The 13981-nt window shown below is 57.7% G+C and overlaps 1 protein-coding gene across 7 annotated transcripts in view; it reads left to right on the forward strand.

The window, feature by feature from the left end:
- The first annotated feature begins 4791 nt into the window (after positions 1-4791).
- Positions 4792-13981, forward strand: part of GSE1 (Gse1 coiled-coil protein) — a 393370-nt gene continuing 384180 nt past the window's right edge. For all 7 annotated transcript variants that reach the window (XM_042230771.2, XM_042230774.2, XM_042230773.2 and 4 more), the window contains exon 1: positions 4792-6937. In XM_042230771.2, the coding sequence (XP_042086705.1) occupies positions 4973-6937 (1965 nt within the window). In that variant the 5' untranslated portion in view covers positions 4792-4972. The remainder of the gene's footprint in view (positions 6938-13981) is intronic.

A 13981-nucleotide genomic window follows, 5' to 3' on the forward strand; every position in this document is an offset into this window, starting at 1 on the left:
TAGGACAGTCAGATGATAAATTTTGTTTTTCTGGTCCCCAGTGAGCCAGAGGCCAAACACACAGCACACGTTGCCTCTAAAAGAGGAATGGTGGGCCAGCCTCTGAAGGGACAGGGTTCTGGGAGGGGTGCCTAAGGCCCTGTACAGCACAGAGAGAGGAGGAAGCAGGCAAGGGCGCCATGAGGGGGGCAGGCGGGTTGCAGGGTTGCGGGGAGCTGGGGCCACAGCGAAGGATTTGGTCTGGATTGCTGGCTCTTGAAAGAATGAAAGACTGGAAGCCGGTAGAAGCAGCCAGGCAATTCTGGAACTTGGAAGGCACTGCGAGGTTTTGGATAGAGTCTGGCATCCCATGTTTAAGCATGGATTGGGCCCCAACCGAGTCCCCCGCCTTGTGACGCTGTGGGACCTCTCGAGGGAAGCCACCCAGAGACAGACACACAATAAGACGTGTGATAAGTGCTTGGAGCCTGGAAACTTGCTCTCCCCCGCAGTGCGAGGGCAGATTCCTGCGGTTTCTGGGCCAAGGCGACCCTACAGGAAGCTGCAAATTTGTGATGTGCCCAGATGTTCCATGCTGATGGCCTTCTGGTCTCCTGCAGACCCAAGGTGGGCGTTTTCTCCCTGTCCCTAACACCGGGGTGCTTGTGAGCATCTGTTGGTGCTTCTCAATCTCATCATGCTTAGGAGTCCCAAGAATGAAGATGGAGAGCACTGGGTGGGTGGCAGTCCACGTGGTCTGTGGGTGCCTGGCCCCCTCTCCCCAGCTGCAGGGAGGGCTGGGGGCTCAGAGGGAAGCGAGGAGCTGACTCTGCTGGCACCTGGAGGCTGTGGCTCCATCGAGAAGTTATTATGAATGAACCTTGAGACTTGGCCTCATCACTGGCACAGACTCAGCCTGTTTTGTGTCTGAGTCTCCTTAGGTGTGAAACTGGGGACATATGTGAGAACAAGCTGGCATCGAAGGGCTCAGGACAAAGCTAATGGCCAACAGAGCCAGGGGGTGACAGAGACACACCTCCTAGGCTCTGGCCCTAGCTCCACCTGCTGCGTGACCTCCGGCCCTTACTTCTGTTTGTCTCCTCACCTGGAAACGAGGACATAGCAGAATCTACCTCACTAGCTTGTTGCAAAATGTGTGGGTCAGGGACCTGTGTGTGCTTCACACTCAATCCATGTGCACAAGCGCTCCTGTGACGTCTGCATCCAGAGAGAGTGCTCCGCCTGGACGGTCTCACTTCACCTTGCTCACAGCCCTGTGGGGTGAGTTGCTTTGTTATCCTTGTTTTATAGCTGGGGAGCCCGAGACTCAGAGAGGTTAACTAGCAGGCCAAGGCTCACACAGCTAGTAAACAGCAGAGCTGTGATGTCCATCTGGTATGTCAAGCTGTACCAGCGTCCGCACCCCAGTCACCTACCCACAAATGACCAACCATCATCACCTGCCTTCCTCCTGCTCTGCTCTGTTCTCACCTATTCCCTGGCTCCAAGATGTGTGCCTGGGGACCTTCCTGAGCCACTGGGTCATAGAACGAAATAGAAACACCCAGTGGGTAGCTCTTCCCTCCACTCCAGGCCCCCTTTGTACACACACATAGGTACAAGCGTGAATACATGCATACATACACATAGGGATGCACACACGTGTACACACTGACACATGCATACACATGAATGCAGGCATATGTGTACATACAGATGCACACATACACACATGCACACTCCAACACTTGCATACACACACTTTCACACATGTTGCGCACACTCAGGGTGCTCTCTAGATGACTAGCTTAGACAAGAAAACCACTCCCTCTCTTCCTGTCAGCCTCCGAGGTGCTTCTCCCCCTGACTGTGTGTGTGACCTCACTACCGTGCTGCCCCGGTCACCTGGGAGTGCAGACAGGCAGTCGTAGAACCTCCTCAACCCCTGGACAAGACAGGAAGGATACCCACACAGTCACCTACCATGTGTCAGGCCCCTGTCTGCCGAGGGTCATGACCCCATTGCACAAGGCAGAAAACTGAGGCTTAGGGAACTAAGGGGTTTGCCCAAGGCTGACACAGCTTGAGAGCGCTGGGGCAAGATTGGGACCCAGGAGGCTGGGGTCCAGCAGTGAGCCGGGCCTTGGATCTACACAGTGAGCAACACAGACCTGCTTCCCACAGGAGGGAGCACCCGGGCTCCTGGGGGCATCAGTCAGAGAACAGTCAACAGAAAAATAAATGAAATCGTTGGCAAATTCCTATGCCAGTGAGCTGAGACTGGGAATGACAGGGCAAGCTACTTCAGTTGGAGAAGGAGGAAGTCCTCTGGGGGAAGACCAAGACCATAAAGAGGAGAGCAGCTGGCTTCACAAAGAGAGCCTGGAAAAGTGTTTGAAACAAGGAACAGCGTGAGCCAAGCCTTAGGGGACCCATATGTAACCCCCAGCGGACCTCTCTTTCCTGAGCCAGGGACTGTGTTACCAGCAAGCTCTTGGTCTATGTGGGGCTTGAGAGTTATGCTGGGACACAGTTATGCAGACCTCACCCTTTAACACTCTCCTCATCAGGCTCCCTCCTCTTAGCAGATATTAAAGATGCCAGAAGCAGGGAAGCCCCTTGGCCCTGCCCCCAGCATTCCCTTAGGACAGTCCTGCTGACACGGCTTTTTTCTGGCCTGGGTGAGAGCCCACAGTCCCACACTTCTGGCCATGGTGATGGTGATGCGCTTCCTGTTGACCCCTGAACTGTGAGCCCTGGAATATCCACCAGGGATTCCAAAGAGGTGGCCCTTTCTCTTGTTCCCTTTATTTATAATGCATGGCCTTCCTCCATGCCAAGAGGAAGCCTCATTTTATTTACATGTCAGTGTCCCAGAGGGCAGTGGGGCCAACCTGGCACCTTTGTCCCCAGACTGACTCTGGGCTCCAGCTGGCGGGTTGGGACAGCTGTTAACTTTTCAGAAATCAGAGACTCAGATTTTTGAAGCTGGAAGGGATGGGCATTTTGCAGATGAAATGTGAACCCAGAGAGGCCTGGATTTGCCCAAGGCCTGCCCGCCAGCACCAGAGCAGCAGGGAGGATGGAGCAGTCTTGGCTGTGTCCCCTGCTGTGGACAGTCTCCATCCGCAGCTGGGTGACGGGACCCAGATGTTTGCCTAGTGACTGTGCAGCCAGAGAGTTGAGAACAGGGCCCTGGAACTGACTGCCTAGGTCTGAATGCCAGCACTGCCATTCACAAAGTGTACCTTAGAGCTCAGTGCCTCTTCTTTCTCATCTGTAAAATGGGCTGATCATGGCACTTAATGCAGAATTATTGGGAGGAGCGACTGAGGGGATGTGTGTAAAGTACTTAGATTCTGCCCCTGGCACGTACTAAGGTCTCTGTTTCTGTGTTTAATAAATACATGTATCTATACATAGGTACAGTAAATACATGGAAACAGTTAACCCCCTGCCAGAGCTTCTGTCTAACAAGAGGAAAAATGGGCCCAGAGTTGTTGAGTCATGTGCCCTGGAACACACAGCCCTTACACACAGGACCCTTTTTGCCCCTGCCAAGCAGTGGGCTGGGGGTGTGGCAGGCTAAGGAGTCTGTCCCCAGGATGGTGCATTCTCTAATATGTCCCAGGAGACAGGGGACAGCTCCTCTTACCTCTGTCACCAGAATTAGAACCCTGGGCCGTGAAAGGTGCCCCCAACCCGGGCCTCCTCAAGGCTGTAAAGGGCCCGTTAGAATGGGGAGGGGGCAGGGGTCCCCCAGCTTACTCGGCAGCTTGCCTACTTAGGGGCTGAGGGAGCAGCCCTCCCTTGTCTCCTGGGATGCCGGTTGCGTCCTTACCTGGCTCCGGCTGCGTCCTGCTTGACCTTTACTTAAAGACCAGCTCTAGCGGCTGATGGGTTTCTGCGGGTCCCCCCGAGGAGACCCTTCAGACGGCCAGAGTCAGGCACGCTGGAGAGAGCCCCTAATTGGGGCAATGAATCATCGAGTGCGGCTCCCGGCTGGACACAAAATAGATAGAGGAGCCAGCGAGCTATTGTGCGCAGTTTGGGACAAGGGGGGTGGGGGTGGGGTGGGGGCGTGGGGGGGGGGAGGCGGAGGAGGGGAGGAGGAGGAGGAGGGGAGGAGGGAGGGCAGAGGGGAGGAGGGAGGGCAGAGGGGAGGGAGCGCGAGGAGGGATTCCCCACCCGCCGCGCTCCCTCCTCTCGCCCGCCCTCCTCCCCTCCTCCTCCCCTCCTCCCCCTCCTCCTCCCCTCCTCCTCCCCCTCCTCCTCCCTTCCTCCTCCCCTCCTCCTCCCCTCCTCCTCCCCTCCTCCTCCCCTCCTCCCTGCGCACCGCCCGCCGCCCCGCCTCCCTCCTCCCCAATTAAATGACCCAACGCTTTGGCAGGCGCCGGAGCTCGCACATGCGGCTGCCGCTCCAGCCGCCCGGAGCCCGCCGCCGCCGCTGCTGCGTTCCGGGCGCGCTCGCCGCGGCGCCGCCGGGGGCTCGGCTGGCCGGGGGGGCGCCTCTGCGAGCGGTGGAGCGCCCGTGCCCGCCGCCAAACTTTGCGGCGCGCACACATGCTCCAAGTTGGGCGCGGCGGCGGGCGGTGAGGGCCGCCCCGGGCGCGCGGGGGCCGGGGCGGGCGGGCGGCGCGGCGCGGCCATGAGCGGGCGGCCGGCGCCGGTCTCCCGCAAGCAGCGGCTTATGGCAGCCGTGGGCGAGCGGACGGCGGGCGGCGGCGGCGCGCCGCTCTCCTGCTTTATCTGTGGCGGCGGCATCGGGCGCGGCAAGGAGCTGAAGCTGCAGGTGAAGCAGCCGGCGGCGGTGGCGGGCGCGGGGGCCCCGGCGCAGCCCTTCTTCCCGTTCCTGCAGCAGCAGGAGCCCGCGCCCGGCGCGCGCGAGCTGTCCCCGGCCGACGGCTGCGTGCTGGTGTGCGCCGTTTGCCGCTGCTTCCTGGGCGAGCAGTGGGCCGCCTTCGAGCGCGCCCGCACGCCCGTGGACAAGCGCATGTACTGGCTCAAGCGTCCCCACCAGTGCGACGCGGGCGCGGGCGGGCGCCGCGGGGGCGCCGCGGCCCCTCGCGAGTGGAACGTCGCCTACGCGCTGGGCGGCGCGGACGACGAAGACGAAGGCGGCGGACCCGGGCCCCGCGCGGCTGCCGAGGAGCCTCGAGACTCGGAGCTGTCGGAGCTGTCTGACACTGACCCCCTATCTGAGCCCGACCCGGCGGCGCGCGACGCCCCCAGTCCCCACCAGGATGGGGCGCCAGCTGCGCGCTCCGCCCCGGGGCCCGGGCCTCGCGGTGGCCGCTGCCTGGAGTGGAGGCCGGCGCTGGGACCTTCTCCAGGACAGGGTGCGGAGACCCCGGTGTCTGGGGATGTGGAAGAGGAGGGAGTCCCCTCAAAGCTCCGCCTGGATGGGGAGCCCAAGGCCGGCATCCGGCGCCGGCGGAAGGGCCCCGGGAGGCACTGGGTCCCAGAAGCCCGGGCCAGCGTCCTGAGGGGAGTTCAGGACCCTTGGCAAGGGCCTTCAGTCCAGGTGGCCCCTGCAGAGGGCACAAAAGGAGCTCCTTTGGGCAGGGTCGCCAAGACTCCTGAGAGCAGGCCACTGGGGGAGAGCCGTGGGGGCTACTGCATGTCTGAGGACAGTGACATCAACATCACCAGCGAGGAGGAGGACCGCAAGGAGCAGCCTCTCCCAGGACCCCGAGGCCCCAAAGACAAGGAAAATGGTAGTGGTTGTGCACCCCGGGTTCCCCCGGAGAGCCGGGCAGCACCACCAGAGGGCCTTTGCTGCTACATCTGTGGGTCAGCGCTGTCCCCAGCCTCGCAGCACCAGATCCACGTGCAGAAGCAGGAGAAGCTGGCCCAGGCCCCCTTCTTCCCCTTCCTATGGCTGCACAGCCCTCCTCCGGGGGCACAGCCCATCAGCGAAGGTGGTAGCACCCTGGTGTGCCCCTGCTGCTTCTCATCCCTCATGCAGCAATGGCAGAGCTTCGAACTGGCCAGTGTGCCTGTCCTGCAGCGGCTCTACGTGGTGCCCCTGAACAGCCACGCCCCAGGCATGGCCTCCAAGGGCAGGCGGCTCCTGAGGGAAGAAGGCCCACCCACCGGGTCCCTGCCGGAGGCCTGCTACCTCTGCGGGGAGGACTGCACCCAGGACGCCCGGGCTGTGGCCTCCAGGAGCCTCAACGGCAATGCCAGGGCCTCCATGCATTTCCCCTTCCTCAGCCTCCTGCCCTGCCCGCCCAATGCCCAGGGCCCCAACAAGCGCTGTGAAGTCCGCAGCTGCCCCAAGTGCTTCAGCGTCCTGGAGGATGTCTGGGCCCTATATCGGGCTTGCCAGAACGAGGAGCTCATCACCTCAGTGCAGGGCTTCCTGGGCAGGTACCACCAGGCCTTCTCTGCCTCGGACCCTACTCTCTCCGAGCCGCCTTTGTTGGCCCAGGGCAGCCCAGCATCGATCTGTTACATCTGTGGGGCTGAGCTGGGCCCCGGGAAGGAGTTCCAGCTCAACGTGAACCCGTCCAGCCGCTTGGGTGAGAAGGAGCCCTTCTTTCCCTTTCTCACCGTCTATCCACCCGCCCCGCGTGCCAGGCCGGCCGACGCCACCGGCCTGGTGGCCACCTGTGTGCTCTGCTACCATGACCTGCTGGGCCAGTGGCTGCAGCACGAGGCCCGCAGTGCCCACCATGCCGTCAGCCCCTGGTCTCGGCAGTACCGCGTGGAGACATTCGTGTGCTTCTTCTGCCAGCAGGAGAAGAAGCGGTGTCTCGGGCTGAAGGCCGTGCGGGTGGCCCGGCTGCCCTTGTTTCTCTACACCCTGCGAGCGAGCCACAGCCTGCTAGTGGATGACGGGCGGCAGCTGGTCATCGGTGCCTGCATAGAATGCGGGACCCTGGTGTGCGCTGGCCAGGGGCTCCCCCGCCAGGCACCCGTGGGCTGGAGCTCCCCAGTGGCAGCTGCGAGGAAGGTAAGCAGCCGTCTTCAGTCATCCTCTGAAACCCCAGCAGGGAAAGAAGAGATGTTTTCTATTCTGCCGGGGAGCAGTTTGCACTGATTCTGTGTGCTGTGTTCCAGCAGGAGGGGCCCTCTCGGGTCACCCTGCTATGCTAGCCGAGCTCAGAGGCCTGGGGCAGGCCAGAGGAGCTGGGGGGCCGAGTGGTCCTGTGGAAGAATAGGGCATTGCTGAAAGCAGCAGGCATGGGCCTGAACTTGAGTGTGTGTGCAGCGGAATCTATCAAACAGAGGAAGTTCGGGGCACGTCTGTCATCCGCCTGATAACATTGGTAATTAGTCCAGCCATGCGGGTCACTGAGAGGTCTCGTACTTACCCGGTTTGAAACACATCAGTAGTTCCTCTCTCTCTCTTGTTCCCACTAGGCTTAGCTTTTCCAGAATTTTCCACCCAAGTTCACACTTTTCCTTAGAGGCTCTCTGGTTGCTTAACAGCCAGTGAAGACAGATTTCCAGACATGGAGGTTTGGGGCCCGGGAGACAGTGGCCTAGACAGGCCTTTCTCCTGGTGGGAAGAGAGTCTTTCTTCTCTGCAAGTCAGCTGTGCCGGGGAGGGCGGGAAGCCTGGCATGCACCCTGTTTATAAGGCTCCTGCCTTCACGCTGCCTGCCCGGGAGGAGCCAGACGGGGTTCAGTTAATTTTGGATCCGGCTTTGCAGAGGCCAAAGCAGGAACTGCCCCTGGTGGGTCTGGGGAAGCAGACATCTGTGAGTTATGATCACCGTCATGGCTACCGGGGCCAGGAATCCTAGTTTCCACTGAAGCCAGTGGTGCTAGCTTGTCTAATCCGATGCCTGGAGTTGTGGCCACTGGCGAGGGGCTGGCGGAGGACATGTGAACAGGGAAGGGTGCCTTCACTTGTCCAGGGGTGGATGTCCATCTGCTTGAAAGCTTCCCGAGTCTGCCTGCCATACAGACAGACTGTGTGTGCGTGTGTGTGGGCCCCTGGGTTGCATGTTCACACTTGGTGGCTGAGTCTATAAAGTAGGTGCCTGGCCCTGACGTCTTCGTGCTCTGCCCAAGGTCCCTTCAGCGTCAGCATCCTCTTTGGGCTTAGTGCTTACTTTGGGGGCTTTGGTCTGGTTTGGGGCTTCTGTCTTTAGAATGTTTGGGGATGGCTTCTCACCTCCACTGTAGATGCTAAACTCTCCTGGTGGTGTGGGGCAGCCTCGCCCAGGGTCTGCTGCTGGGAATCTGACCTGCAGTTCCTGGAAGGGTTGTCCGAGAAGAGCCCAGTCCAGCTTTGGAGCAGGACAAGATTGGGTTCCACTCCTGCCCTTTCTCTTGTTAACTGAGTGCCAGAGCGGACGCCTCTCATCCTCCCTGAGTACATGTCTTTAAACTGAGGAGTGGAAGTAAGCGTTACCTGCCTCGTGGGGCCCTGCTGCTGCTGCTGCTGCTAAGGTGCTTCAGTCGTGTCTGACTCTGTGCAACCCCATAGATGGCAGCCCACGAATAGTGAGAATTAAATAAATCGGGGCATTTGATTGCCTCTGCAAAATCAAGTGCTTGGCATACAGTGGGACCCCTCATGTTCTCCCGGTGTGTTGGGACAGATTCTTCCAGGATGCAGGTGGCTTCTGCAGGATGGGTACAGATTTTCATCTTGGCACTGGGGGGCATGGGATCATCGGAGCTCTCCCCATGAGGCCCCTCAGATTGTTTTCTGCAGACCATCAAACTGCAATGAGTTTTCCCATGTTGGTTTGCTCACCTGTTGGGAGTTGCTGAAATGCCAGCTGGGGGCCTTAGCTGATAGAACTTAGGAAGCTAAAGAAGCTGCAGTTTCCAGTCCAGCTGGGATGTGGGGCAAGGAGTGTGGCCAGGTGTAGATGAAGACGCTAGCTGCAGTCTGCCCAGAAAGGGCCAGTGTGAATACGGCTAAAACATCACACTAACTTTTGCACCATTTCTAAAACAACTTATCTCATTTGCTTCTTGCCATGTCCATATGAGACCTTATTATTCCCTTTATAGAGATAAGTAAATGGAGACTCAGAGAAGTCAGATGGCCTCGTGAATATCACACAGCTGATAGGTGGCCGAGGTGGGTCTTGAACCTAGATGTTTCTACCCCAATGTCCTGCTCCATCGAACTGTCTGGTGGAGGAAGAGCCTTGGAAGATGGGTGGGATTTGTTGGTGGGGGAGGATTCAGGAGAAGGGGAAATAAGGTTGGAGTGAACTAGAAGCCTTGAAATCAGGAAAAGAAGAAAGCGTTTAGAGTTGAAGATGCAGAGGGGCAATCAAAAGTAAAAGCAGGTTCGGAATGGGCGGGGCAGAGCTCCGCCTGGGGCTGGACTGTGGCAGCATCCCGGGTGGCAGGGGAGGCCACCGGGCCCCCATGAGGTGGGGCAGCAGTGTGGGGCTTAGGCTCTTCCAGACAGAGGGAGGGAGAAGCCGCCGCTCTGCCTCCAGGAGAGCCTGACTGACCGTCAGCAGACTGCAGGAAACACAGTCTCCCGTCCCCGCATTCACGCAGCGGATATTTATGGAGCGCCTCCTCTGAGCCAGCCGCTGTTCCAGGCCCTGGGCTCTGGTGGTGTCAGGGGAGAGGTCCAAAGTGTCCACAGAGAGGACAGCTTCCTGCAGAGCTGCGAGCACGGCAGAACGAGGCTACCAAGTGCCAGGGCGGGCACGGGGTGAGCACCCAGGGTCCCGGGGGCTGCAGGCAAGCCCAGGGGAGGTGTGGGCTCCTTTCCTGATTCCAGCTCTGGAGACTCTGGTGCTCACGTCCGTATTCCATGTCTCTCTTGAGGGCAGTTTGAGAATCTGGGGTGGGGCAAGTGGCTGGGGCATTGGAAAGTGGCTTCAGGGAAGCTGCTTAGCTGGGACAGTGTGTTCCAGAACCTGGTCTGTACCACCTGCTATGATGCCTCAGTTGTTTCCTGTATTTATTCATGACTAAATCAACTAGAAAGAAAACATGGAAGGAAGAAAGGAAGGGTGTCACTGGTACCTTCTGTTTAGATCGTGGCTTTTCTCACCAGCTGGCCCCCTCGCCCTGCAAAGCACTATGCTCTGTAGCCACTGTCTCTGAGCTGGCTGCTTGGATAGGGCTGTGTTGGGGGTGGGCTGGGGAGGCTGCAGCCCACCTTTTTGAGGGAGCTTGTCGGAGGAGGAGCCTCAGCACTGGGACCTTGGAAAGACCCTGGCTTGGCCTTAAGATAGATCTGGCTTCAATCTTCATTCTGCTGGGAGCTGGCTGTGTGACCTAGGGTAAGACTCTTGCCCTCTCTGCACCTCAGTTGCTGCCTCTGAGTAATAGAGATGCTTTTTCCTCTGAAAAGTTTGTGATGTGACAGCGGCTAACGGGCAGCAGAGGTATGGGTCTCATTCATTCCCTTCTTGTCCCTGAGCTGCTCCTAGCTCAGGGTGGGTCTCTCACTGGCACCCACGGGCTCTGGTGTCACAGCCTCTGCCCCCACTTTTCTGCTGAGGCAGGGAATGATTGTCCCTCTTGAGAGCTAGGAGGCACTGCTGGCTAGGCTGCAGAGATGGCATCTGAGGATGTAATAACCACGAAGGTCTAGAACGCTTCCCGAGTTCCAGCCTGTGCCAGACTTTACTGTTCTCACAGTCACTGGGTCCTCGCAGCAACCCCGTTTAGGGAGGTACTGCTATCCTCATGTCATAGAGAAAAAAGCCAGTCCATAGAGGTCAAGGAGTTTGCCCAAGGCCATTCAGCTGGTGACGTTGAGGTCAGCACTGGACTGGGAGCCCGGCTTTGGAGTCTGTGCTCCTGACTTCTGTCCTCTCTGGGGCTCCAGCTGTAGGGGTGGCAGTGCCCTGGGTGAGGAGGCCTTAATAGTCCTTGTGCGTGCCCCCCCCCCCCCCCCCCCCCGCCCCCAGCTTGAGCCAGCAGAGCAGCTGGGAGGCAGGAGCCAGCTTGCCTGGGCCAGAGGTCCTGAGAAGCCCCCACCAGCTGGCTCTGCTGCCAGCCCCCCTGACCCTGCACATTTTCCCACCCACTGAGAAGTGGTGCCTTTTGTCTTTACTGCTCCCAGCATTGCCCAGGTGTTCAGATTTCATCTGGGACCTCCTCCTGCTGCCAGGAGAAGTCTACTCCCGTCAAGGATGGGTTTGCCGCGTGATCAAGCACTTTCCTTGTGAGCCAGTTGGTGGCCAGGCCGCCCTTGCCTCTTCCCTCTGTCCGGGGAGTGTTCTGGGCAATGGAGCGTGCCGCTGTTTACCTAACCACACCTCGGCCTTCTCCGAGGGGACAACCGCCCAGCCCCCCTGAGCCCGGCCTCCCAGCCTGGAACAGGTGTTGCCGCTGGGCTGCCTTTCTTTCCTCCACGCTGACATCTGAGGCCTGCAGAGAGCGTCTGTCATCACTCGCCTGTCAGGACCGCGCGCACATCTGTTTCCCGTGTTCCCTGCTCTCTGCGCCCACTCGGCTCCTTGCTCTTCAGGGAGGGCCTGGCAGCCCCTCCTCCCAGGTCCAGGCTTGAGGGGCACCTGGACAAGGTGATTGGATGGAGGAGCCTTCCAGAAGGTGCCAGGAGAGGCTGCCAGCTGGGCTGACACTGGCACCCTGTCCCTGGCAGCTGCTGCTAAGTGACTGGGCTTGGCCTTTCCCAAGCTCTGACCACCTCCTCCGAGGGGAGGTCTCTGCTTTTCTTGGCGAGTTGGGAGCCATCTGCTCAGTTGAGTAAACTTTCCAGATGCGCCTCATCTTAACCCTGGAGGTGATTGGAGACAACTGGGATGGCCAAAGGTCTTCAAAACTCAGCCTCCCTGGAGACAGGGAAGGGGCCGGGGCAGGGCTGGAGGGGTAGCTTGCCTAGAGCTTTTTGGCCCCTTCTCTGCCTAGATCTCTCTGGATCTGACCCCTGGGAGGTTAACTCTCCTGTGCCTGTCTTCTGAGCAATTGAAGGTTCTGGCCTCATTGGCACATTTTCTTGGCTGAGGAAGAGCCCACATCTGGATTTCAGGTCCATCTTCTGTCCCTTGTCTGTGTCCCTGCAGGGACTGTGCAGAGGGATGGTACTTTTGCCCTCTGGGAAGAACATTTAGGACCTTGGCTTCCATTTGCCACTTGGCCCCAGAGGGAGCCCCGCGAGGGTGGTGATGGAAGGAGCTTGTGCACACCGTGTGGCCTGTGCTCGTTTCCCTGGCTGGTCCTCAGGGGTCACAAGTAGTTTGCCTGCCACACGTGGAATCTGACCTGTGGTATCTATTAATTTTTTTTCTTTTTCCTCCAGCATTATCAAGCTATAAATGACATACAGCATGATATAGTTTTAAGGTATATGCAGAGTATTGATTAGATACATGTATCTATTGCAAAATGACCCCCCTTCCACCCCATAGTTGCCATTCCTTTTTGGTGGTGAACCCATCAAAGATCTGTTCTCTAACAGCATTTGAGTGTGTGATACAGCGTTGTAGCTGTAATCCTCGGTTAGATCCCCAGACTTGTTAACCTGTGGCTGGAAGTTCGGTGTTTACCCGTTCATGGGATCTAGGTTTTAAATTTGGTATGTCATTCTGTGGCCCCAAAACACCGTGATGTTCTGTGCTGGGGAGGAAAACGTGTTAGGGTCAGAAAACCCTCATGGATCATCAGTTTTCAGGCAGCATTATATCAGGTGGACCAACAAGCCCACAGCCTAAGGCCACTTTCGCGGGTTTATTTTTTCCAGTGAGGAAGCTGCGGTGCCTGATGGGTGAGGTGGAGTTCATCTCAGAGGACGGCAGGGGCCAGTCAGGTGGGCTTCGCCGGGGAGTCAAGACTGTGGGCTGACTCTTGTTTTTGTTTTGTTTTTACATTGAGATCTAATTCACACACTACAAGACTCACTCTTTTAAAGTATACAGTTCAGTGGCTTTTAGTGTTTTTACAGGGTTGTGCAGCTGTCTCCGCTGTCTAGTCCAGAACATTCCTGCCTCCCCCCAGAAGAAATCCCTTCCTTATTAGTGGTCACCTCCCACCCCCGGGCCCTGGCAGCCACAAATCTCCTGTCTGTGGATGCACATATTCTACATTTTGTAGAAATGGAACCGCACGAGATGTAGTCATTTGTGCTTGGCTTCTGTCATTTTGCATGTTTTTAAGATTCACCCACATTGTAGCATGAATCAGTACTGCAGCCCTTTTAATGGCTGAATAATATTCCACCACATGGATAAAGCACATTTGGTTTATCAGTGGATGAACATTTGGGCTGTTTCTGCCTTTTGACTATACACTGTGAACATTTGTGTACAGGCTTTTGTGTGGATCTGTTTTCTCTTGGGCAGGTAACCCAGAGTGGAATTGCTGGGTCTCCTGGTAATTCCACATTGACTCTTTCAGTTCTCTTTTCCTTTAGGGGCTTTAGGCAACCAAATTACATGATATGACTTAGGCTTGAGAAAGTCACATTTGTTACTCCTTGAAGCTGTGTTCTGTCAACTCGCTGACCACTGTCACACCTCCATAGGTGATCTCCACCATGGAGTTTGTTTGGAGCTGGGAATTGGTCTTCTCCCTGGAATAAGAGAAGTTTTCTTGAGAACATGTTGCACTTGCTCGTGGGTTTTTTTTACTTGCTCCAGCTATACCCCTGGAAATTAGAAGCCCAGATTCTGGCCCCAGAATTCAGTGGCCTTGGCTCAGACCCTCTACCTATCTGGGTCTCAGTTTTCCCCTCTGTGCAATGGGAGCAGATGGTAAAGACTAGAAGCTGAGCCCCTTGGCTCCTGTGCAGCTGTCAGGCTCTCATCTCTCTGCACCTGTTGCCAGGAGTGGCACTGGGCAGTCGAGAGAGGAGATTCTCGAGGCTGAGCTTTAGCTTGGCCTGTGAGTCCAGTGGCTCTGAAGTTCTCTGCCCCTCACTGGCCGCCCCAGCCACTTGCTGCCCGACCTATTTGGTGTGGAACCCTGAATGAAATTGATTGCTGGATTGGATTTCCTTCCAGAGGTGCCAGCAACCTTGAATGGATGACACAAAGGTCACAGTTGGTATTTGGCTCAGCTGAGCCAGGCAGGCATGCTGGGGCCCTGGGCAGGAGCA

This window comes from Ovis aries, chromosome 14, assembly GCF_016772045.2.
Source record: "Ovis aries strain OAR_USU_Benz2616 breed Rambouillet chromosome 14, ARS-UI_Ramb_v3.0, whole genome shotgun sequence".
Lineage (NCBI taxonomy): Eukaryota > Metazoa > Chordata > Mammalia > Artiodactyla > Bovidae > Ovis > Ovis aries.